We start from the raw sequence: 23,857 nt of genomic DNA on the forward strand, positions 1-23,857 counted from the left end.
AGAAACTTGAACACCACAATAAGATCATACTTTTTTCCCCTTTTAAACTAACACATTACACATGTCATATCCTTAATTTACCAGATATTCTTTTCTGGAAAACATTCCAATATGAGATTGTTTATTATTTTAAAAATACTCTAATAAAAAAGTAATAATGTAGCACGATAAGTAGCTCTATTTAAAAATAATATATATAGAACTAAACCTAGTTATTTTCTTAACCAATATAAAATATTATTGAATAAATAATTAAATTGAAGGGTAAATTACGGACACCTCCTGACCTAAGGTTAAATTACGAAAAAGTTCCTTATATTTGGATAATTATAATTACCCGTCAACTATGAATATTCTTATAAGTTCATCTTTGCAATATTAAATTTACTATATGTATTTTTTATGTTTAAAAAATAATTTAAAATAAAATTTAATTATAAATATAACATCTACCATTACTTATATATAGTAATTTTTTAAAATCATATAAACAACTGACTTAACAAAAAAATTATGAGTTATTATAGTTAATATAAACAAATAAGATTTTTCTTATCATATTATATATATATATATATATATATATATATATATATATATATATATATATATATATATATATATATATAATTAAAATCAAGAAAAAAAGTTGGTTTTTAAATTTACAACGATTATCTTTTGTTGTCAAATCACTTGGGGGATTTACAACAAAATATTTCGTTGTCTTTCGTCACTTATTCACAAAAAAAAAAATTTGTTGCCATTGTAAATGTATTTACTACAATTTTGTATCGTAGCAAAAAGAAATACTCTTTTGCAACAATAAAGTTGTTGTCTTACATTAAATTCGTTGTAAAATATATACGATATTATTAACGACAATATGTTTCGTTGCCTATGAGATTCAAAGGCAACAAAAATATCTTGTTACAAAAACGTTATTCTTTAGCCACAAATACTATAATTTGTTGCTAAAATATAACTATTGGCAACGGAATTCATTTCGTCGATAAAGAAATCGTTGCCTATTTTGCATTTTCTTGTAGTGGTTTCGAGTTCCACATTTTGAAACAAGATGATCATAAGATGTGTCTCTTGGCTTGTAAATAACAGATTGTGGTGTATCAGCAAACTGCATTTTTGCGCAAAACAAGTACAAACTAGAAAAAAATCCACGGAATCTAGAATATTATGTTGAATTTGACATTATAAAAGTGAACGTAAAAGAAAATTCATACTTAATGGTTGATTGTAATTATCCAAATAAGAAGATTTTTTTTATAATTTAACATTATCTCGGGGGTGACAGTACTTTACCATTAAATTCTGCGCAAAAATTAAGAGGTCTCTATCAGTTGCGGGTGGGCAATTCCGCCCCATTTTTTCTAGCGCTCAGAAAAAAAAGCTTTCACAGCAATTCTGGTCACTGCTGACAGCGAGACACAATCAAAATATATAAATATTATTTATTTAATCAAACCTTTCATCATCAAACTCTCTCTCTCTCTCTTCCTCTTTCTCTCTCTAACGATCATGAGTTTGGTAGTGTGTTTTTGCTTCGTATAAATATAAGTCCCATTTGTTCATTCATGTTTCTCTTGCTCAGCCACTAGGGTTTTCTTTTCTTCTTTTTTTTAAAAGAAGAAAAGTATTTTTTGTTCTGTTACAGAAAAAAGAAGAAAACCCCCTTTTTTATCGGGATCTGATCATTCGGGCCGGGCCGGGCCGACAGGAAGAAGACACTGCGTGTAGTTAAGACAGTAGTTGATGAGGGTTCAATTCCCGAGGTGAAAAACCTTTGTTTCATCTTCTTTTGGTCATTTTCTTGTCTTTTCTTTGTCTTTTGATCTACACTCAAACTTTCCATTAATTTTTTTGGATGAATCAATTGAAGTTCTCTGTGTGCCTAGATCCGTGAAGTAGTGTGCAGATCACTCGGATTTTCAAGGTCTCTCTCTCTCTCTCTCTCTCTCTCTCTCTCTCTCTCTCTCTCTCTCATGATGTTATGATTTCATGCGTGTTTTAAGCAATCATGATTTCATTAGTGTGCGAATTAACAACCCTCTGATGAAAAGAAAATTTTAGTTTGTTGATTATTTCACACCTACATACATAAGACATAAATTCATTCAAACTATTAAAAAAAAATCAAAGAAAAGATTTTTTTTACTTATTTATTAATTTTTTTTAAAGCTTGATCAAAACATTTTCTTAACGTTTATTTCGATCTTTTCGTTACTAAGAATGTGAATTCAAAACTGGGCTTTTCGATCTTATCGACATTATATTATATATATACTCATGTCGAATCATATGGTTAGGCATATCATGTATGTATTGCAGTAAAAAAAATTAATAAATAAAAATAAAATGTTCATTCTTATATCTTGATTGAATTTTTTTCATGATTAAGTTTGGGATTTGTTTTGTTAATAATTATTTTGCTTAGTAATTAATAAAATAATTGTATAGGTACTACTTCAAAACAGTAGCAATTAGTAAATAATATATAAATATGTACTAAATCAGATATATTTGAAAATTCTAGTAGTTAATCACTCGATCCATAAAAAAAAACTTATGTTGATAAATTGCAGGTTTTTTTTATCGGATTAGTAAACGAAGAATTATGAATACATTTTCGCACGTTCCTCCTGGATTCCGGTTCCATCCTACCGAAGAAGAACTTGTCGATTATTATCTTAGAAGGAAAATTAATTCGAAGCGTATTGATCTAGATATAATTAAAGATGTTGATCTTTACAGAATTGAGCCTTGGGATCTTCAAGGTAATATATCTATATTATATTATAAGTAATATGTTTTTTTTTCCAATTAAATAGAATTATAAATGTTAATTAATTAATTTTGTGCTTGTATTCGTTAGAGCTTTGCAGAATAGGAACAGAAGAGAGAGATGAATGGTACTTCTTTAGCCACAAAGACAAGAAGTATCCAACCGGAACTCGTACGAATAGAGCTACCGCAGCTGGATTTTGGAAGGCAACGGGGCGCGACAAGGCGATTTATTCGAAACATGATTTAATTGGAATGAGGAAAACTTTGGTTTTTTATAAAGGCAGAGCACCGAATGGTCAAAAATCCGATTGGATTATGCACGAATATCGACTCGAGACTGACGAAAATGGAGCCCCTCAGGCAAGTTTTTATTTCTTTAAATTTTAATTTTTCAAATACAACAATTAATTATATGACATTTTAGGTAATCACAAGAATGTGCATCTATTAGTTATTAATTATTATTTATGTAGAAGCTATAAACTAGGTTTAGCTTATGTGCCTGCATGAAATTAAAAAAAAAAAAACCCTAATAAAATAGCTCTTGATTTTTAAATTTTTTTTTCTTATTCTATATATTATATTAAATTATCTTATTTTTTTACGAATAATATTTTTTTATTTCTTTTGGAAATAAATAAATTAAAACAGGAAGAAGGATGGGTAGTGTGCAGGGTTTTCAAGAAGAAAATAGCGTCGACGCAGAAACACAGCGAACACGATTCGCCAATTTGGTACGAGGATCATGTTTCGTTCATGCCAGACATGGATTCACCAAAGCAGCACCACCATTCTTATTACAACCATCCTTATAATAATAATAATAATAATAATAATAATAATAATAATAATAATAATAACAACAACAATAATAATAATATCAATAATAATAATAGTAATAATACATCTTGCAAGAATTCGAAGATGGAGATGATTAGTTACTTGCAGTATAGCGGAATCCCGTCCGATAATAATAATCACAATCACTTTCTTCATCAGCTTCCACTTCTAGAAAGTCCGAAGTTGCTTCAGCCGCAAGCTTCGTCTTTTGAGGGAGGTGCACTCAATGTAAACCCTAGGAGCAATTTCGATCACAATTTTCAGACGAGTACGAATTTGTTCGGAAACAATATTAATATTAGTGAAGTACTGTCCGAAGATCAGGTGACGGATTGGAGGGTACTCGATAAGTTTGTTGCGTCGCAGCTCAGCCAAGAGGAAGTTGTTTCGAAAGAAAACGATAGCGTTATTATTAATGCAGCGATTCAAGAATCGAATAATATGAATATGGGGGGTAACTTGAACAGCAAGCAAGAAACTATGCAGGAGAATAACGCCTCGACTTCGTCTTCTAGTTGTCCGATTGATCTGTGGAAGTGAATCGTGATCTCGATAAAACGAAACAAGACTGTACATGTTGTGATATTTTTTTTTCGGGAGGAAGTATCATCATTTTATACAGTTTCTTGTAAATAATAAAACTGATAATATAGTAAAAGATTATTTGTTGTATATCTTGTAAGATAATTTAAGGTAATATCGGATAATGAATCGTTCTCCGATCCATTGCCGATGTAATAACTAATAATAGCGAAACTGTGTAAACGTATAATGCATTGAGCAGTAAATTTAAAATATATATATGTATTAATTCCCCTTTTGTATTATAAAATGTCATTTATTTTCCAAACTCAAAGTCAAGAAACCCTAATTAGCTAAGAAATTAAAACTGCAGGATTAATATATAAGCAAATTAATTTAATGTGAAAAATACCAGATAGTCCCAAATAACAACTTTTACATCCAAAAAGTCCCAAAAAAAATATTCTTCAATCTGAAAATCAAAATATTAATTAATAATAGATTATCCAAATAGTCAAATTCATTAAACCTATTCATTTTAATTTGGTGGAATATATATTATCATTCATTAAATATAATATATAATTCATAATATTAAATTATAATTTGAATTTTTTCGTCCAAAGTGACGATTAATATAAAGTTTGAAGAGGATTTATTTTATACATATATTGAAGGATAATATAGTCCACTAAATCCTATTACAAATTTTAATTTATTTTTATTTTTTATTTTTTTACGAACCAATTAAGTCTAAAGAACTCCGAATTGTGATTTTTTTTTCCTACTGATAAAACACCTAGTGGAGAATGATTAAAATTGGGCAATGAGCAGAACAAAAGTAGCTTGTTGATCGATCACCTGGTTATATATTTTAATGGTAGCATTTTTGTAAATAACCAATTTGAGTGATCGCGACTTTGATCTTGCTTGGCTGTTAATCGTCGCGAAAAAGGCAAAATAGACGTCCCTTTGAAGGCCAGGCTATACGGCCGCGGGCATTAATGCATGTATGTATGTTAGCTTCTTGTATGGTACAAATATATATAATGTTCTCAAAAAGACTTTATGCTAAAGTTTTCTTCTCCTTTACACATAAGTAAACCCTCTAGTACTTATAACTAATAACAAAACCTAGCTATCATGATGATATATACATATATATTTTTCTCAAATAAGCTTTCTAAGCGATGAGTATATATACTCGAACAACGTCTGAGAACATATTAATATATCATTTACAAATTTTCTAATTTATTTTTTGTGTTACCTTTGCATATTTTATTTAGTTTAATAGTCATTCCACATTTATTTATATATATATAAGTAAGTAATGAGAAGTGTGTACTTTAACAAATATTACTTCATACATAGTTCATACACTTGACATGCATACGTAAGATGCATATATATGAGATGAAATATCAAATTGAAATCGAAGATGCATACGTATATATACTAGCTAGGGTTTTTTTCTCGCCATATGAAAGTTTCATGTTATAGAACAAGAGGTCACGTGATAATATGACTCAAAATAAATAAATAAATATGTATATTCAATTCTAAAAAAACGACGAAAATGCGTTTCAGAAGGGGATTTAGTGAAAGTTGAAGAGCATGCATATATTCAAACTGTAAAGTTGTTAAGCAATGGAAAATAATATTTTCTTTGAAAAGCCCTTTTGTTTTTTAATTTCGACCGTTGAATTAAGAAGCTCTTCCTTGGAGCAAACTATATATATATATATATATATATATATATATATATATATATATATATATATATATATATATATATATATATATGCACTGATTGTTGTAAACGATGAACGATGTAAAAATAAAAAAAAGGGTATATATTAATTACCAGAATTATTCACAATTTCTTCCATTGATGAATTTGAAAGGGAGCCAAGAAAAGCAGCAGAGAACAAGAAAAACAAGAGCAATATATTTATATGGAATGTACGAAAAGCTATGCTCATGTCTTATTCAAGAAAATATAGCTGAAGCATTTGTCTTGTAATAATCGACATATCAAAGTATATATGTATGTATGTATGTGCGTGTGTGTATATATATGTGTGTGTGTGTGGCAAACATATGAATCCTAGGAATAGAAAAAGGGAATCATCTTTTCAAGTGAATGAATGTTTTTTGGTCGGCCGGTTGAGGTAAAAAAACTCTACACATATACACACTAAAACAAACATATATGATTATATATATCATGCACTGCAGCCTAGGATCATAAAACCGGCCATATAGTGTATTTGAGTATTAGTACAAATGTGCAATGGAAGTTAACATCATTAAAAGCCTGGAATTTTTCATGTGGATTGGTATGATTTTGTATGATCACGTTCTTCATCATTTTTAAACAAAAAAACATTTATGTCTTGGGACTTGGCCCGGACCCAAAAAAGTTCGAAAAAACTCTCTCTCTCTCTCTCTCTCTCTCTCTCTCTCTCTCTCTCTCTCTCTCTCTCTCTCTCTCTCTCTCTCTCTCTCAATTAAGAAGGGTTTTACAAGAATATAGCGGTATGAACTCATTAGAATCATTAGACCTTTTCAAAGTCAGAGTTCATTCTAGAAGATCAAAATTCTAGAACAAATTAATTTTAAGGTAAATAACATTAGATTGCCTAAATTTTAATTTGCTCTTTTTTGGGGATTACAACCTCAACGAAAAAAAAAAAAAAAAAAAACTCCGATCCCACCCTAGCTTAATAAATTGTGCCACATTGCCCATTTTCAGGCTAAAATCGCCGGAATTGGATACACGCGCATTGCACATGCGATTTAGAAGGATTTTTTTGTCTTTCCAAGTTTAAAAAACCTTTTTTTTTGTAATTTCCCTCAATTCATTATCTTCTTCCTCTTCTAGCCATCATCCCCAATTCTTGTACAATTTCCCCATTTTTTTCCAATTCCTCTTCTCAATTCTCATATGCCCCGACCAGATGAAAAAATCATCACTCAAAAGAGGCACATTAGACTCAACATTTTAATCATAAACAGTTATAGTAGGTTGAACAGATTCATCTTCACAATCAGAAATTATCATTTTGATCACATACAATTTTAGAGGAAGGAATTTCGACCTCGTTTGTGGTGGATTCAACAACAATCACATACGTATTGGAGATATTAATATTAAATGATACATTACACTAACAGCTTAAGCTTTTGGTTGGGATGGTCATTCAACATGGTATCAGAGACAGGCCAAATGAAAGGTCCTGAGTTCGAATCTCACAATCACCCATTTAAAAATATTTCAAGTGCAAGGCTTCAAATGTAATTCGCCTGCACTTGACGGATGCGATTACGGCCCCAAAACTCGGGACATTGCTTATATCTTGGGTAATGAGTCTGCCATAAGTAAGACAACACATTCTTAACGCAGTGATTAGTGTTTTCTCCCTTGTCTCATCCTTATTGTCGACAGATATATAATACATAATGAATAAGTAATATATTTGATTTTATTCTTCTATGAAACTTTAGCTCGATCTCTTTGGCTAAATGTTTTTCTTTTTTCTTTTCATTTGTCAATTGGATGATACGCTGACATTATATTTGATTTCGATGATCTTTCTTCTTACATAAGTGCTCATTTTCACTAATACTCTGAGTTAACAATATTTTTACCAAAGAGTTACTTATAAAAAACATTGTTTGCTTCTATTTTACCTAGGGGTGAGCAAGTTGGACCCATCAACCCGCTACACCCGTCAAACCCGTGAAAAACCGCCTCATTGGGACCGGAAGGATAGATCCATCCATAGGATCGGGTCCTAAAATGGCGAAGAACCGTGGGTTTGGGTCTAAGACGGGTCCAATTTTTTTTAATACCCGTGAAACCCGTCCCGCCCCGCAATACAAAACGCCGTCGTTTTGTTTACATTATATAGTATAATAAAGTAATAATATTAATGAATAAATAAAGTATCTCTAGTGTATCAAATACATAAATCAACTAAACTATAATTGTGGAAGTAATAGCTATAAAGATTATGAAAATTTCTAAGAAAATGTAGGAAAAAAAACATATATATACAACGGTCAACACACGGCAGCAAAAAAAAAAGAAAGAAAATGGTGTTGAATGAAGCTTAATAGCGTTGGTTATGCTTGAAAAAATTATATTTATTTTATTTAAATTTTGTCTTTTTAAGTTATGAATTAGTTATTTTTAGTTTTATATTAATTTTTATTTACTCTTGACACTTACATTATTTATGTTTGGCTTCAATTTAAAATTTTAGGTTATTCATTTTAGTTTCTAATTATTCTCCGGTAAAACTTATAATTATATATATAAAAAAAATAGTTTAGACGATAACGGGTTTCGACCCGTAAAGGTTGGGTCCTACTACAAACCCGCCATGGACCCGTCTATCATAAACCCGTTAAAAACCCACAAGTTTGGTTCTTCAAAATCAAGAACCGTTGTTTAACGGGACGAGGGCGGGTTTTGATAGAACCCGCGGGTTTATGGCCCGCGCACACCCCTAATTTTACCGAAGAGATATATGCATCATCACTGCAGAACTAGCTACGAATCTAAGGGCATGTTTGGCTAAATTTATTTTAAACAGTTGATAAGTTTTTATGCTTAATAAGTTATTTTAAGAGTTAATAAGTTGTTGCATCATAATTTTAGAATTAATTTTTTAAAGTGTTTGGATTATGATCTTATAAATTATTTTTATTCATTATAAGATCTTAAATAAAAAGGTTTTATTTGCTTTTCAACAACTTATTTATAAAGAAATTAAAGTTATTTTTTTTAAATTACCAAATACTTTGAGAAGAACTTAGAAGCTCTTTTCAACAACTTATTTGTAAACAAATTAAATTTTTTTTTTTAAATTACCAAAAACTTTAAGAACTTATAAGCTTTTTTTAACAACTTGTAATCTCAGCCAAACACCCTCTAAGTCAACAAATAAGAACAAAATGTAAAACAAAACAAATAAAACAACATACAAACCCAAAAAGGTCCACCAATAAATATAATTTAAAAAGGAAAATTTATATTAAAGAATCCCATCTTTGGGCACACAAAGAATGTTACATCTGCAACAACACAATCACCTACAATCACACACTACGAAAGTACTTTGGACAATTCCACACAAACAATGTATATCATCAAATTCAATAGTTCGAAAAAAGGAAGAAAAAAAAAGTTTTCCTAAATCGAAGTAAAAATAACACGATTTCTATCAGGAAGTTCTTCCAACAATTGTAAATATTTCACCAAACTACAATTATTCCTTAGCTTAAAATGCGAGAAATATCGCTGTAAGATACGCTATTACCAGAACAACACAGAAATGCGAGTCTACTTTCAGAGACGAGGCTAACGAAGTTTTCTGCGGCCTGCAAAGTAACATAAGAAAGCATATATTAGTATCAACAAGTTAAATGAGATTAGTGTGGACTTATGTAATAATTAGTGTCGTAAAATACTTTTGCATGTGGCTGAGGGCTCCGCAGTAGAGAACATTATCGGGCACAGGCAACTCCGTTTTGTTTCCGGAATCTTCTGGATTAATAATTCTCATGTATGTTTCCTGCCCAAGATACCACCTATCAAGATTCTCTGTCCTAAGATTCCACGCACCCACGTTGTCGAGAGACACAAACACAGCTGTCCATCCTCCCGGAAAAATCTGTCCATACATACATACATGTAATAAAATTATAAAATAAATGGTTCTTGATTAACACTAAATATTAACAAACACCAATAAACGAGCTTTTATTGCATACCTGGACAGTGGAACGAGATATTGCGTCCCACCTATTGTACGATCCTCTGTTTTTCTCCGTCCATTCACCATAGCCCATCCTGCACAAAATTAATCAAAAAATTAATTAAACTCGATAAAGAATTCATTTTTAAGTATATATGAAAATTATATATATTATATACCCGACTACAAAGAAAGAATATCCATCAAGGTGAAACGTTTGCACAATGGTATCATTGTTCTGCAATATAATTTCGATGAACCCTTTATAAGTTGCATTGATGAGGGATCTATCCACAACGGCAGCCCTATCCGAGGGCGTCTTCGGAAAATCGAGCTTATAGTCGCCCTTCACTTTGTACACATCAGCAAGGCGTATGGGAGTATCGGGATTCACAAACGAAATCCCGTTGTACGTAGCTCTTAATTTCCCGTCTATAGTCAAAGGCGGACCACTCTTGAGCACATACACGTCGGTCACATTTATCGAACCGTAGTGGAACGAGCCCTGTGGGTTAGGGCGGGCCCCACTAGCACTCACGTTCTGCCTGAACCATACATAAAACATGAAAAAAAAAAAAGATAATAAGAAACAAAAAAGAAATTTTATTACAAACACAATTATAATAAACAGACCTGATGGACATAGCCTGGTTGAGCGAATACGAACGGTCGTAAACATCGTTAGGTGGGTCAGGGAGCGGGCCTGTGGGGCCCGCTTTTGAGTTGGAGTAATGTAAAACCGCAACGCCTGTGACCTTTTGCCAGAGTGATTCATTCACAAACCTAGCACTCGCTACTATGTAATAATCAGTGCTTGCGTTCTGATCCATTGTGACTAGAAACGAGAACGACTGGCCCACGTGTATATCCATGCTCGTGTAGTTCTGCTGCGACGTGTAGTAGCCTTCTGTCTCTGCCAATAGCAAATTGTGGCCCTGTATTCGGAAATTCAAACTAGTCGATACTCCTACATTATGCACACGAATTCTGTACGTTTTACCTGCAATTTCAAAAAAACAAAAAAAAAAAAAAAAAAAAAAAAAACAAGAAACGTTAATTATTAAAAAATAAAAATGAATCGAACTAATCGAATTTTGTGAAGATTTAAAATTTTACCCGGATCAACGTTTATAGTTTCGTGCTCGATTCCATCGGGTACGAGAGAGGTGTTGTATCTATAGGGTCCTTTTCCGTTAATAAGAACTCCATCAGGCATTCCTAATTCTTTTCCACCATCGAGTGCATTTCGAAGAGCCTAATGATTTTTTTTTATGCATTAACCGAAATTAATTATAATGTCGTACTCTACAATCCGAGTGCATAATACAAAATTATCGAAAAAGGATTATACCGTATGGTTGCGAGTATACCAATCGCCGATCATAATTACGATATCGCCATCGGGGGTATTGAAGGGAATGGGAATAATGTCCCGATTATTGACGATGAAAGGGCCGAATCCACCAGACGATCTTTGCATGCCGAGCGAAGGGTAGTAAAAGAAGCTCCCGATTTGATCCTTGACTTGGAATTGATAAGTCCAGTTCCATTTCGGTGGGATCGGGCAATTGGTGCCGAGAACACCGTCTTGCCACGAAGATCGACGCATCTGGATTCCGGACCTGGAAAATGAATGAATTAGTGGGAATTAAATAAATCGGAAAAATCAAATTGAAATCTGTGGAAAATTGGGATATAATTGTTCACCATGTCATGAGGAGATTTTCGTCTAGTTTGTTCTTGACGTTTACGGCGACGTTGTAATTAGTTGTGACATTGAGAACAGGGCCTGGGAATTTCCCATTTACTGCTATTACCTGTAAAAAGGGAGTGAATTGCATATAAATATAATCTGATGCAAATATTAAATAAATAAATAAATAAATAAAAATGAATTATAAAATAACAACTAACAAAGAAAAAAATAGTAGTTTTTGGAAGAACACCAGATATGAGAAATGAGAACTGTATGTACAGAGCAAATTAATGTAAATCGAAATCGAAATCGAAATCGAACCCGAAACGGAATAGAATAAAATCTGTATAGCATAGAATTTACTGCTAGTGTTTATCCATAGTCAAAATCCAATTTACAAAATTGAGAAGTCACAAATCCGCACAAGTCAAAAAAACAGAATCAAATTCGATAAATCCTAACTTCACCAATAACCAAAACAGAAAAACAAAAAAAACACACACACAAACACACACAGTGAACGGATGAAAATTGAAAAATTGAAAAATTGAAAAAATGAAGAAATAATTATTTAACCTGTTGAGGAACACCAAGCGGAGAGGCAGTGATGTAAGAGATATCCAATTCGAAGTTGGCGAAGGGGTCGGCGCCAAAACACACACCAAATAGCAAACCGACGAAAATCAAATACAGCAGACGAAAAGCCGCCATTAACGAATTGAGCGAGCGCAGAAACTTTTATTAATTAACAAATAACAAAAAAATAAATCAGTGTTTTTGTTTTTTTTTTTTTTTTTTGGTTTTCCAGAGCCAAGTTTATTCAGTGTTTTTTTTCACATGAAGAAACTTCGCTGCGGCAAAATGCAGAGGAACGGAGTGAGTGCTAATTAATTTTGATTCTCTGCGGCTAACTGCTGTGCTGTGCTGTGCTGGCTTTTGATTCTCTCTCTCTCCTCTTTCTCTCTCTAAATGCTGGTATGAAGTATTCATGTCTATATATTTCGTTCTAGAATTGTGTGGCGTGATAGGCGTTTTTTTCCTTTACCGGTTACTTTTACAGCCGGTTTCACTTTGTGTCATTATTATTACTTATTACTTATTATTATTATTATTATTATTATTATTATTATTATTATTATTATTATTATTATTATTATTATTATTATTATTATTAAGAAATAAATAAATGGTTTTTTTAGTATTTTGATTAATTTTCTGAATTAACAAATTGAAGAATAAAATTAACTCGATTTGGAATTTCTACATAAAAAATAGGGTTTATACTATGCTGTACCGTGTGATAAATACATACAAGATTGTTGATTTATTCATTTTTTTTTACTTTCCTTATTTCTCTATTTTCACATATTGATTTGTTTTTATGATAAATTCACATATTGATTTTGATTAAATTAATTATCGATCGGAAATTTTATTATTTCATATTGTCTGTCTGTCAGAATTCTTGCATTTTTTTTCTTCATATTATTCCTAAATTCTCTCAAACATCACCAATGGAAAGACCGAGAGTAATTCGTAAAACGATAAATTTATTATATTAAATACGTATTTATTAGTTTTCTTAAAAGTTTGTAATGAAAATTGCATTTAATGTTGTTTTCCTCTTCTTGTTCTGCAGATTATTCAAAAAATAACACAATTAATGTAAGTAAAAATGAATTTTAATGATTTACAGGATTATATTTATTTCATTACATTGTCTGAATAAGGAAAATGTTATATTGAAGATTCACTACTTATAATATACAGAGGATTATTACCATAATAAACTTCAATATTATAACAGTTCATGGTAATAAAATTTATTTATTTCCCAATATATTCAATCCGAAATGATAATTTTTTTGACTTTTAAAAGAATGCAAGTGCAAGTGCAATATTACACATAATCTTGTACAAAAGGAAAAAAAGTAAAAGAATATTTTTTTTCCCGCAAAACTTCTTAATTTATAATCTATAATAATAAAATCTATTAAATTTAATTGGAATTAATTCGTTTCACATTAAATATTGCACCAATATTTCTTTTATTTGGAAAGTTTATTCCCCAAATCGTCCATTGATATTCGAATCATTTTTTTGACACAAATATTATAAATACTCGAGCTTTATTTTTGTTTTTTTAAAACAACCGGCAATTACCGGTGGCCATTCAACGCTTTTTGCATGCAAATAAATGGGTCCCACACATGGCGAACGGGATTTATGTGGGGCCCATTGGAAACAAACAGACACCGGCAAATTTATCCACTACCAAATTTGCGCTTTTGTTGCCCTTTCCTTTATACCTTTGGCTTGGCGCCAATTTGCTGACCTGGCAATTTTTTTTGATTTACTCCTTGTTTTGCTTCTAGCTAATATCCGATCTATGAGATGCTGCATCGTGATTTTATATTTATATTGTAAACACATATATATACATGAGTGCGTGTTATTTAGTATATATCAAAAGTTTAAGATTTACTAAAAAAAAAAGTTTAACATTAACATTTACAAAATTTAAGTTCATAATTTTGGATTTTATTTAAATTCAGTTTCCTAATTCATATTCGAGTATTTAAATTTATGGGGTGATTTGCCAAACACCATTCAAATCTAATTTTTTTTTCTAAGGATAATTATATTTTCTCGTTTCACTAAAAATCAATCAAACAGCTTAATTACAGAGCTTAGTTTAAAGATAAACATATCATTTTGTAGGATAGTGGATGTAAGATCACAAACTGAGGGTCGATATAATTTCTCAATAATATGAAAAAAATTTGTAATTACAATTTTACCTCAGGGAGGTGATTGTATTCTGCTCGTGGATGAATAAGTAGACAAGCTCTTACTCAATATCAAATTTTAAAAGGCTTGTCTTTGTTACTAATATATGAAGGTCAATTACCAAGTTTTTGCATAAAACAATCATTAATTTAAATTATCTAAATAATAATATATATATATAAAAAAAAAAAAAAAAAAAAAAAAGATTATGAAGGCGAATTAAATTACTTTCACTAGCTACTAGTCATTTTCACTTACCATCACTAAATACTAAATTAGAGAGAAAATGTCATCATCACACAATATTGGCAATTGAGTAAAAATATTGTTCTATCACATAAATATATTTTCAGTTTCAATACTGAATGGACGTCCAAACAAAAACCCAACTAATTTCATTTTTTTAGGAATTAATAAATAGGTCTTAGGTGCGTCTGAAAAATATTCAAGTTGATTTTAGCCTGAATTGGAACACCGACTCAATAATTGAATGAAAATACTATGAACCCTAAATAAATTTATGAAAAAAAAAAAAATCATTTTTATAAGGATAACTATCACTTTAACCCTTTTGCAGTTACAAGTTTTTGCAAATGACTCTCATTGTGCTTGTAATATCAGTTAATATTTTCGTTGTATTTGGCAGGGAGTAACGTTCCTTAGTTTTTTTTTTTTTTTTGTTAAAACTTAACTACGTGGTTAAACATTAAAGAAAGTTGTAAGCACAAGGGCACCATATGCAAAAATTGTAGTATTTGATGTTTGAAACACAAAATTAATTTTGACGGAAAAACTATAGACGATATCCCTATCAACCACAAGGGAATTATGTGTTGATATTACGAGCATTAAAGATTCATTTGCCAAAGCATGTGATTATCGAGGATTTAAGTGATATTTACCCTATTTTATAATTGAGTTAATTTATCGACTAATTCATTGATAATTTACTAATGTAGAATAAAGTCTAATTTTTACGTGTAGTCTAGAAAATGAACAAAGAAACAAAAGAAGAAAAACAAAAAATGAGCTGGCTAAGTGGCTAAGGTTAGTTTGCAATAACTAAAACCAACAAAAAAGTTATATATATATATATATATATATATATATATATATATATATATATATATATATATATATATATATATATATATATATATATATATACAACTATATTTTTATTTTATTTTCCATTTCCGTAAATTAAAAAAATGTCCTTATCCATAGTCGTTTTCCTTCTTTCATTTTCTCCTTAGTATTTGAATTTAAGAATTTAAAAAAAATAATGAAATTTTAAATTCATAGCCTTGGCTTTAGGTATAACATACATTATTTCTTGAAGTGGATGTTATATATCCATATTAGATTCGAGCTAGAAGGCATTATTGTATATATTTTACATAGCTAATTTCTCTTAATCTAGAATCTATTAATTAAATAAGTATATTAAAATGAATTAGTAATTAAATTAAGTGACCAATATTGTTGATGTTACATATATTTTACATGATGTGATATAGAATAAATTCAAAGAGATCAACAATCGGCTTGTGTCTTCATTTACAATTATATGCGAGATTTTTATATCGTAATGAAGGAACACGCATCCAACCATACAGATGTACTGAGTATACCTACATTCTCGTATAATAGCTTGCAAATTATACTAGAGATGTCAATTACATTAGACTAATAATGTGTGACAAGTTCTACCTAGCTACCGTCAACACCGTTAGCAAGGGATTTCAAACGCGGGTCAATTGACCGATGGTAAATAAATTATATTCATTTATATATAATTAGTTTGAGAAGAGGAATTGTTTATTAATTAATTAGTATTAGCAAAATTACAAATTGGGTCCGAAAGCATGCAATTGCTTCTCGTTCAATCTACCCATGCACATTTAAATTTCATTCAACAAATCACCCTCTTGGTTGCCTAACTACCTTCAAACAGAAAACATTATCTGAATTATCTCAACTTTTTTTATTTTAATAAAAGAATTCATTGAAAGACCAAAAAGAAAGAAAAAAAATAATAATAAATAAAGAAAAAGACAAAGAAGATAGATAACTGATCGCTTTCACGCCTTGGGCTTGGATACACTAATTAAAACACTTTAATCAAACCAAGAAAATCCATAAACAAGTCAAAAGAAATATAAATAAATAAAATATTCATACACCTATATTTTTCTTTGAAAAAATTACAACTTGCAGGCTCACTTGATCCAACCGTTAGATCATTCCTTACGGGACGACTAACCATAACTCCCTCTTCCAAGAAATGTATCGCTTTTGTAAGATTAAAAACCAAGTATGTCGGTCTTACAATTCTTCGGTTCAATTCAATTTTGGTTTTTCTCGGTTCACGTTCCGATAGTTTATTTTTTTCCCTTTTTTCCAGTTCAAAATCAAATACAAGTTTCGAGAAATAAACGTATCAATGGTAAGAATGCCAAAAATATTACCGAATAAACTCCACACCTCCCTCGCACATTCTAATTGGAGAAACTAATGCTCGAGTTGTTTCAACCTAGGTTTTCAGGTTTTAGATTTCGGGTTTTCGGGTTTTCGTTTTAACCCGAAAAAAAGCCCCACATTTAGGGGCTTCACTGCCCGAACTCGACATTATTCCAAACGTCAATCCAAGGCTCCAAGCTATAACCTCAATCAAAGCAAATTAAACATCATTAATTTCACAAAGAATTCAGATCTTCGTCCACATGTTAAAGATAAAACTAGAACACAAGTCTCGACACTTACACGAAATATTTCTAAGAACGAAAATAAAATCAAGTTGTTCAGCTAAATACGCAAAAACATGCGTTAGTTTTATTACAATCAAACATCGAAACTTTGAGAACCGCTAGTTTGCTCTTGATCAAGCATTTGAACCACCTGCGCAACACCAGCAGCGAGTTCCTTGTTGATAGTGCCATCTGGCATATCGAACATTCTCCTCCTCATCGACAAAGACCTTCCGGAAGCTTCTTGAGGCTCCACCACATCAAGCATACCCTCCAGCTCTTCCACCATTGATTTCTTCGCCCCCCTAACCATCACATCATAACCCTAAATCCCCCAAAAAAAGAAAAGAAAAAAGAAACCCATTAAAAGAGCACATAAATATATGTATGTACGGTAGAACCTCGATAAATTAATAACCTCGCTTAAATAATACTTTATTCCTGGCCCAACTCGGTAAATACATATTAAATTATTATTTCGATAATTTAATATTTCTCTAAATTAATAGAATTTTGTTAGTCCCGACTGTATTAACTATATATGTATGTGTATGATAGGGTGGTACCGGAATAGCGTCAACGGTGAGAAGAAGAACGATGATTTTTTCGGAGAATCTCTGACGCTCTTCGGCATTGTTTGATAAACGACGGCGATAAGAGAAGTTGTTGAACAAAGACCTTATTTCCTTCAATTTTGACTTTGCAATTGCCAGCTCGCGAAGTGCGCGTAGAGATTGAGACCTTCGAATTAAATAAGCCCGGAAACTGATTTGAATAAGAGAAGCTGCGTCTTGTGGAGAGAGCTCCTTTTTCTTTCCGTTTCTCTTCTCCGCTCTCTTAGCAAAGGCCTTTCAACACACGAATGAAAGGAGAAACATGTTGAATAAATATTGAAACGAGCCTCAATTTGTAAGCGAAAACAAGAATTGAATAAAAAAAATACGTCTAGACGATTTCATATTTTCTTGGGGAATGTTCCAATTTACGGATCCGTCTCCAAAACGATTTTTTCTTTCCGAAAATTATGTGGCATCCACTAACTCTCAAGCCTACTTTATTTGTAAAGATTAGGGGTGAAAGTCGGATGCATCGGAACGGCATTAGTTTTTTCGGAAAATTTCCAAAAAAAAATTGGAAGTACAAAATCAATTTCAATTCCAAAATTTTCGGAATCTAAAAATTCATTCCAATTCTAAAAGACCTGGAAATTTCGGAATTTCGGAAATCACATAAGTTTTAAAATTTCAAAACTTAGCGGAAATTTTCTGAAAATTTCATAATTTTCCAAACATAAGAACATCCACGTCGATAAAAGTAAAACTAATAACTACTAAATTTCAGTTCAAAAAATTAAACCACATCGTGATATCCAATAAAACTGCTACCAATAATTCAATATGTCAAAATCCTTAAACAAAACTTCAATCATATTATTGTTTCAGAAAACAAAAAAAAAAAAACAAAAAAAAAACTTAAAATAAGTACTATAATATATATAATTTATAGGTGTATTTTTTGGGAAAAAGTCGGAATTTTTCGGAAATAATTTTGGAAATTAAATCGCATCGGAAATCGGAAATCGGAAATTCCAATTTTTTTATATAATTCTAATTCCAATCCAAAAAAAGTCGGAAAAATTCGGAAATCAGAATTTCGAAAGTCGGAATGAAAAAAGTTGTTCCAAAATCGGAACTTTTCGATCGGAACCGGTGGAAATTGGAAGCTCCGTTCCAACTTGCACTCCTAGTAAATATACATAGAACTTTCAATATTTTCAACTCTCATCCAAAATTCTGCATCGAATCAGACATAAACTACATTAATTGTTCGAAACGATTATATACATGCATATATATTATACATGTATATCTAACTCTTATAAAGAGAAGGTTTTTGCAGATTAAACGAAAGGCAAATGCTGCCATTAATCAGTACATGTGAACCGATCTATCAAAATTTCTTCAAAACATCGAATATCGACTCACTTCTTCGTCGCCTCGGACTAATCGAAACAACACAAACATACAAATAGGCAAAGAGACCTTCACAAATTGTTTCCACCACAAAGGATACTCTATAGTTACTTATAATAAAATATTCAGAAGAAGAGCCAAATTCATATTGTTCATCACAATTAAAATATTCAGAAATCGGATTAATAAAAAAAAAAAAAATTGAATTAATTAATTAAAACAGAGCAAACACTGACCTGCCTCAACACAACGCCACCATGGCGTGAGGGCTCTTCAATCTCAACAATGCGGGCGGTGGGGCCCACCTGCTTACCCTTCTCCTTCACTTTATCACCTTTCTTCTTCTTCGTCTCCTTTTCCGATTTGCCGCCGGTCGACACATTAACCGTGTAACTCCGTTCGATCGGACGGCAATCACCGCCCTTGCCCTTGCCTTTAATCTGAGCCGTACATTTGTAACTCTTCTCCAACACGTTACACCCATCCTCGCCGTTCTTAATCCCCGCCGTCCATTTGTACTTCCGGTCTTCGTCCGGCTCCTCAATCTCCGCCGTCCACGTGTACTTCCGCTCGCCGATCTGCTTCTTCTTCCTCGCCTTCTCCTCTTTCAATAGGCTTTCCAAACCGATCTCCAATTCCGACACGCGATCGGATATCGCCTGCAGGTACAGCTCACTGGGTCCGACCCGGCGGGAGATCCGGCGGGTCGAGGTCCGGGATGGGGTTTTCTCGAACCGGATCAGATCGGCGACGGCGTCAAATTCATCGAGAGGAAAGTGTGGAGGGTGGGAATATTCTAGAAGGTCGAAAGCGTGGTGAAACTCGTCTTCAACAATGGCGAACGAAGGGAAGAAGGGGTTCAGGAAAAGGGTTTTCGGAGGGGAGAAAATGGAGGTTTCTTCGACAATGTCGAATCTCCTGAACCTCCTCATTTTTATCAGATTTAAAATCAAGAAAAACTCGGTCGCGATTGAGGTGATGATATATATAGAAATGAATGTATATATATGTATGTATATGTATATGTATAGCTTGGTTTTGTGGATATATTTGTGGGTTCATTACTAAAATAATATTAAATTTATATTTATTAAAAGAGTAAAAAACAGTTTACCCCCTAAACTATAGCCCGTTTTGCACTTTACCCCCAAAACAAAATTTTTTTGCACGTTTTTACCTAAACTACGGTTTTCGTTGCACGGTACCTTAAAAAAGGAATATTCCGGGCATTTTTGCCGGAATCCCACACATGTGCCTTTCACGTGATTTTTCGAAGGGTAAAACGTCTCATCACTTAAAAACGCCTCCACCACCAATTACATAATTATTAATAATTAATAATGAAGACAGAAACTATTTAATTAAACAAAATCATTATTAGAAAAAAAAAAAAAGAGTCCACCATCAGATTTGTAGATCAGATACAGAGAACGATGCCGTTCAACAGTGTACTGGTGGCGTCAACGGCGGAGATATCGGCGGCGGTATGGCAGCGGCTGGCGTGTCTGCCGGAGCAAATAAGCAGCGATCAGATGTTGGAATTGGTCGTATGTTTCCCTCTTAAGCAATTGGGCAAATTTGCCCTTTTCGTTTGGACTTATCTTTGCGTCGCTCCCCACCCTAATCGCCATCTCTACTACGCTTCCTATTACGGAATACAATAACAGTGTAGTAAACAGTTTTAGAACTAAAACTAACCATGGCAGACATTGTGATAAGCTTGACGAACATTCCTCTTAGTACACCGCTGGCTGCAATTGATTTTGCAAAAATCAATAAAATAAAATAAAATAATTAACTGCAAAATCAATCCCCAAAAAAAAAAAGATTACCATTTGGCAGGTTCAGTAATTAAGGAGCTTATATTTGCCGAATACGGCCTGAATCTACCGCCGACTTCCTGCAATCACACACACACACACACACACACACACACACATAAATCGGAGAAATTAGATATACAGAAATTTCAGAATGGCGAGCTTTTAGTGTGTATTTTTCGGAGAGAGAGAAGGTGGTCGAAGACTCGATCGGCGGCCGGTGGGTGACGGAATTTTTGGCTGGGATGGGTATGGGATGGTGGTGGCACGGTGGGCGAATGGGGGAAGAAGACAAAATATTTTTTTTGTTTTTTGTTTTCTTTGTTTTGTTTTTATTTTTTATTTTTTTGTTTTTTAAAGAATAATTTATATTTAATATTAAAGATGTAAGTGAATGTACGAAGATACCCCTGCAAATGTCACGTGCAAGTCACATGTTTTAACTTTCCGGTCAAAATTGCCGGAAAATTGAGTTCAGGGGGCACCGTGCAACGAATTAACGAGTTCAGGTAAAAACGTGCAAATTTTTTTTGTTTGGGGGGTAAAGTGCAAATCGGCTCATAGTTTAGGGGGCAAACTGCTTTTTACTCTTATTAAAATTTCTAATTGACCCCATCAAATATATTAATTAATTAATAATGAATAAAAATAACTAACGACATTAAAAATATATTATAAATCTATAAAAACTTGATAAAATATAATTCCTTTTTGCTTTTCTTGTTTCTTTTTGCTTTTGAAAATCTCACCTCCAATCTTATCCATTAGTTTTTTTTATTATTATGGCAAAGACTTTTGATTTACTTTTATCATAGCTTAACGAAAAGAAATTATCCAAAACATTGTTACTGTAAGAGCTTCCGTCCCGAAAACGGCCTTTGAACTAGAACATCATCTTCAACTTTATCGTCTTTATCAATTCTCATGTTGCCATCATCACTAAGTTATGTTATTTTTTTAGGGCAGTCCAAAGATATTGAGTAACTATTTCACCATATCATCCAAATTTTTTTTTTTTGGTATTTATCAAAAATGATAATTCTAATAATATTTTCATTAATTAATTAATGTATAAATTAACAAATTATTAACTTATCGATAACTGAATATGTGACCACATTAATTGAATTGATTAGTTAGTATTTTTAAGTGAAGTTGGTAAATTTAATATTTTTAATTAGAGATTTAATTGTAGTTAGTATTTTTAAGTGAAGTTGCTAAATTTAATATTTATTTTAACGAGTATATCTTCGAGTTTACAAATTAGAAAATCGTACTTGGATGATTTATGTAGAAATATTAAATTAATAAATATATAGTAATTTTTCTTTTAGTTGTTGTTTGCAAAAAAAATATTAAAAATTAAATTGGAAGTTGATGATTGTAAGTGCCTTTTTGTTTTTCAGGAATAAAATTATGGGTGTCGTGGAAAAATTGACTATAGAGTTTGTAAATAAATTCAAAATTTTAATTTATGTTTGTGAAATTCCTTAAATATCACGATAAAGTGGAGTTAGATAATATATATTACAATCCCACATGAGTGTAACTCAACTGGTTCCGGAGATGGTAAGTTGGTGCTAGGATCGAATTCTGGCAGTCGCAGTGTCGGAATTTCAACTCCAATGAGGGTTGGTTCCTTGTGACCACCAGATCCGGGTCCGCTGCCTTAACGGACCATTTAGTTGACGAATCCTAGCAGTCGCAGTGTCGGAATTTCAACTCCAATAAGGGTTGGTTTCTTGTGGCCACCAGATCCGGGTCCGCTGCCTTAACGAACCATTTAGTTGACGAGTGATTTCGCCTTTTTAAGATAATATATATTAGAATAAATTCTAATTTTTAATTTATTTTAAGATAAATAAAAGTAATATTCGTAAAAAATCATAAATAAAGTATGCATTAAGCTAACTAAACTGAATGTATTTTCAGAATCGTTTTACAAATTACAAACCCCACTTTTGTACGCTACTTTTTTACAAGAACAGCTTTTTATGCGATTTTATTATATAGTAATTCTTTGACGTAAAAAGGAACAAGATCCAAGTCAATCAAATTATATTTTAATTTTTTTTTTAATATATTGTCAATTTTATTATGCTTTTACATCACGTCAAATTATTTATGAATTGGGATTATCTAGCATATAAGTAAATTATAAGCATTACTAATTTGAATTATACTCCACAAGAAAAATCAAATGAGGCTATGATGAACATATGATTGATTTATTGAATAGCAAAACCAAATAGAAGTAGTTGCGTATAATATCAAAACATTTACCAAAAAATAGTGTGTAAGTAAAATTGATGGATCATCGCGTAGTAGTTGCGTATAATATCAAAACCTTCACCAAGAAATCGTGAATTGTTGCGTAAAGGATGACCTAACAGTTGGAGTAAGTGAGTTTGTGTCAATTGACTCAAACTTGAATTCCCTTATCTACGGTCACTAGGTCGAACTCGTCACACATGATTTACATCTCTTGTATTAGTTAATTATGAATTAATCTCGTATAAAAAGATAGAGAAAATAAAGAATGTTTTGTGATCAAATCCTACAAAATCAAGAAAGAATCTTTGGTGATGCACATAATCGTAGGTAAAGTATGGAGGAGCACATGGGCTTCTGATTTCCGACAACTCTTCACCATTCCCATTTGTCCTAAACTCTTTAATTATTGAATTTATTATATAAAAGGATCTAACTTTCAGGTAGTTTATTTAGTATATCTTCAATTGTATTATATAAGGTGTACTTTTGATATAGAAAAATATCATTCATTCATCATTTATACAAATTAATTTGAGTATATACATGTATAAATTAAAGTTATACGAAACTTTAGATGGTGTTTGTAAAAGCTTATTTAAAAGTAGAAGTCAGTGATTGTGAGTTA

At 31.7% G+C, this 23,857-nt stretch overlaps 3 protein-coding genes across 4 annotated transcripts; 1 reads left to right on the top strand and 2 right to left on the bottom strand.

Moving 5' to 3' along the window:
• Positions 1-1,676: 1,676 nt before the first annotated feature.
• LOC105951090 (NAC domain-containing protein 7) lies at positions 1,677-4,421 on the top strand. 2 transcript variants are annotated; one of them, XM_088819724.1, is made up of 5 exons: positions 1,677-1,787; positions 1,895-1,948; positions 2,598-2,789; positions 2,888-3,163; positions 3,455-4,421. In XM_088819724.1, exons 3-5 carry the CDS (start codon positions 2,630-2,632, stop codon positions 4,177-4,179), a joined length of 1,161 nt encoding a protein of 386 aa, XP_088675850.1. In that variant the 5' UTR covers positions 1,677-1,787; positions 1,895-1,948; positions 2,598-2,629; the 3' UTR covers positions 4,180-4,421. The 2 variants fall into 2 exon arrangements, with proteins under 2 accessions (XP_088675850.1, XP_088675849.1); XM_088819723.1 differs by having other exon boundaries at positions 1,683-1,948.
• Positions 4,422-9,186: 4,765 nt separating this feature from the next.
• On the bottom strand, positions 9,187-12,621 carry SKS2 (SKU5 similar 2). Its single transcript, XM_012989310.2, has 9 exons — positions 12,202-12,621; positions 11,637-11,746; positions 11,281-11,551; positions 11,046-11,184; positions 10,563-10,929; positions 10,109-10,474; positions 9,946-10,024; positions 9,643-9,845; positions 9,187-9,552 (listed from the first exon to the last, which is right to left on the bottom strand). The coding sequence occupies exons 1-9, from the start codon at positions 12,334-12,336 to the stop codon at positions 9,453-9,455; spliced, it is 1,770 nt and encodes a 589-aa protein (XP_012844764.2). The 5' UTR covers positions 12,337-12,621; the 3' UTR covers positions 9,187-9,452.
• A 4,467-nt stretch (positions 12,622-17,088) lies between these two features.
• LOC105964801 (BAG family molecular chaperone regulator 7) lies at positions 17,089-20,204 on the bottom strand. Its single transcript, XM_088819725.1, has 3 exons — positions 19,375-20,204; positions 17,732-18,013; positions 17,089-17,490 (listed from the first exon to the last, which is right to left on the bottom strand). Exons 1-3 carry the CDS (start codon positions 20,068-20,070, stop codon positions 17,260-17,262), a joined length of 1,209 nt encoding a protein of 402 aa, XP_088675851.1. The 5' UTR covers positions 20,071-20,204; the 3' UTR covers positions 17,089-17,259.
• Between the last annotated feature and the right edge of the window lie 3,653 nt (positions 20,205-23,857).

The sequence above is a fragment of the Erythranthe guttata genome, chromosome 6 (assembly GCF_056151865.1).
Source record: "Erythranthe guttata isolate IM_541 chromosome 6, IM_541, whole genome shotgun sequence".
NCBI classification, from domain to species: domain Eukaryota; kingdom Viridiplantae; phylum Streptophyta; class Magnoliopsida; order Lamiales; family Phrymaceae; genus Erythranthe; species Erythranthe guttata.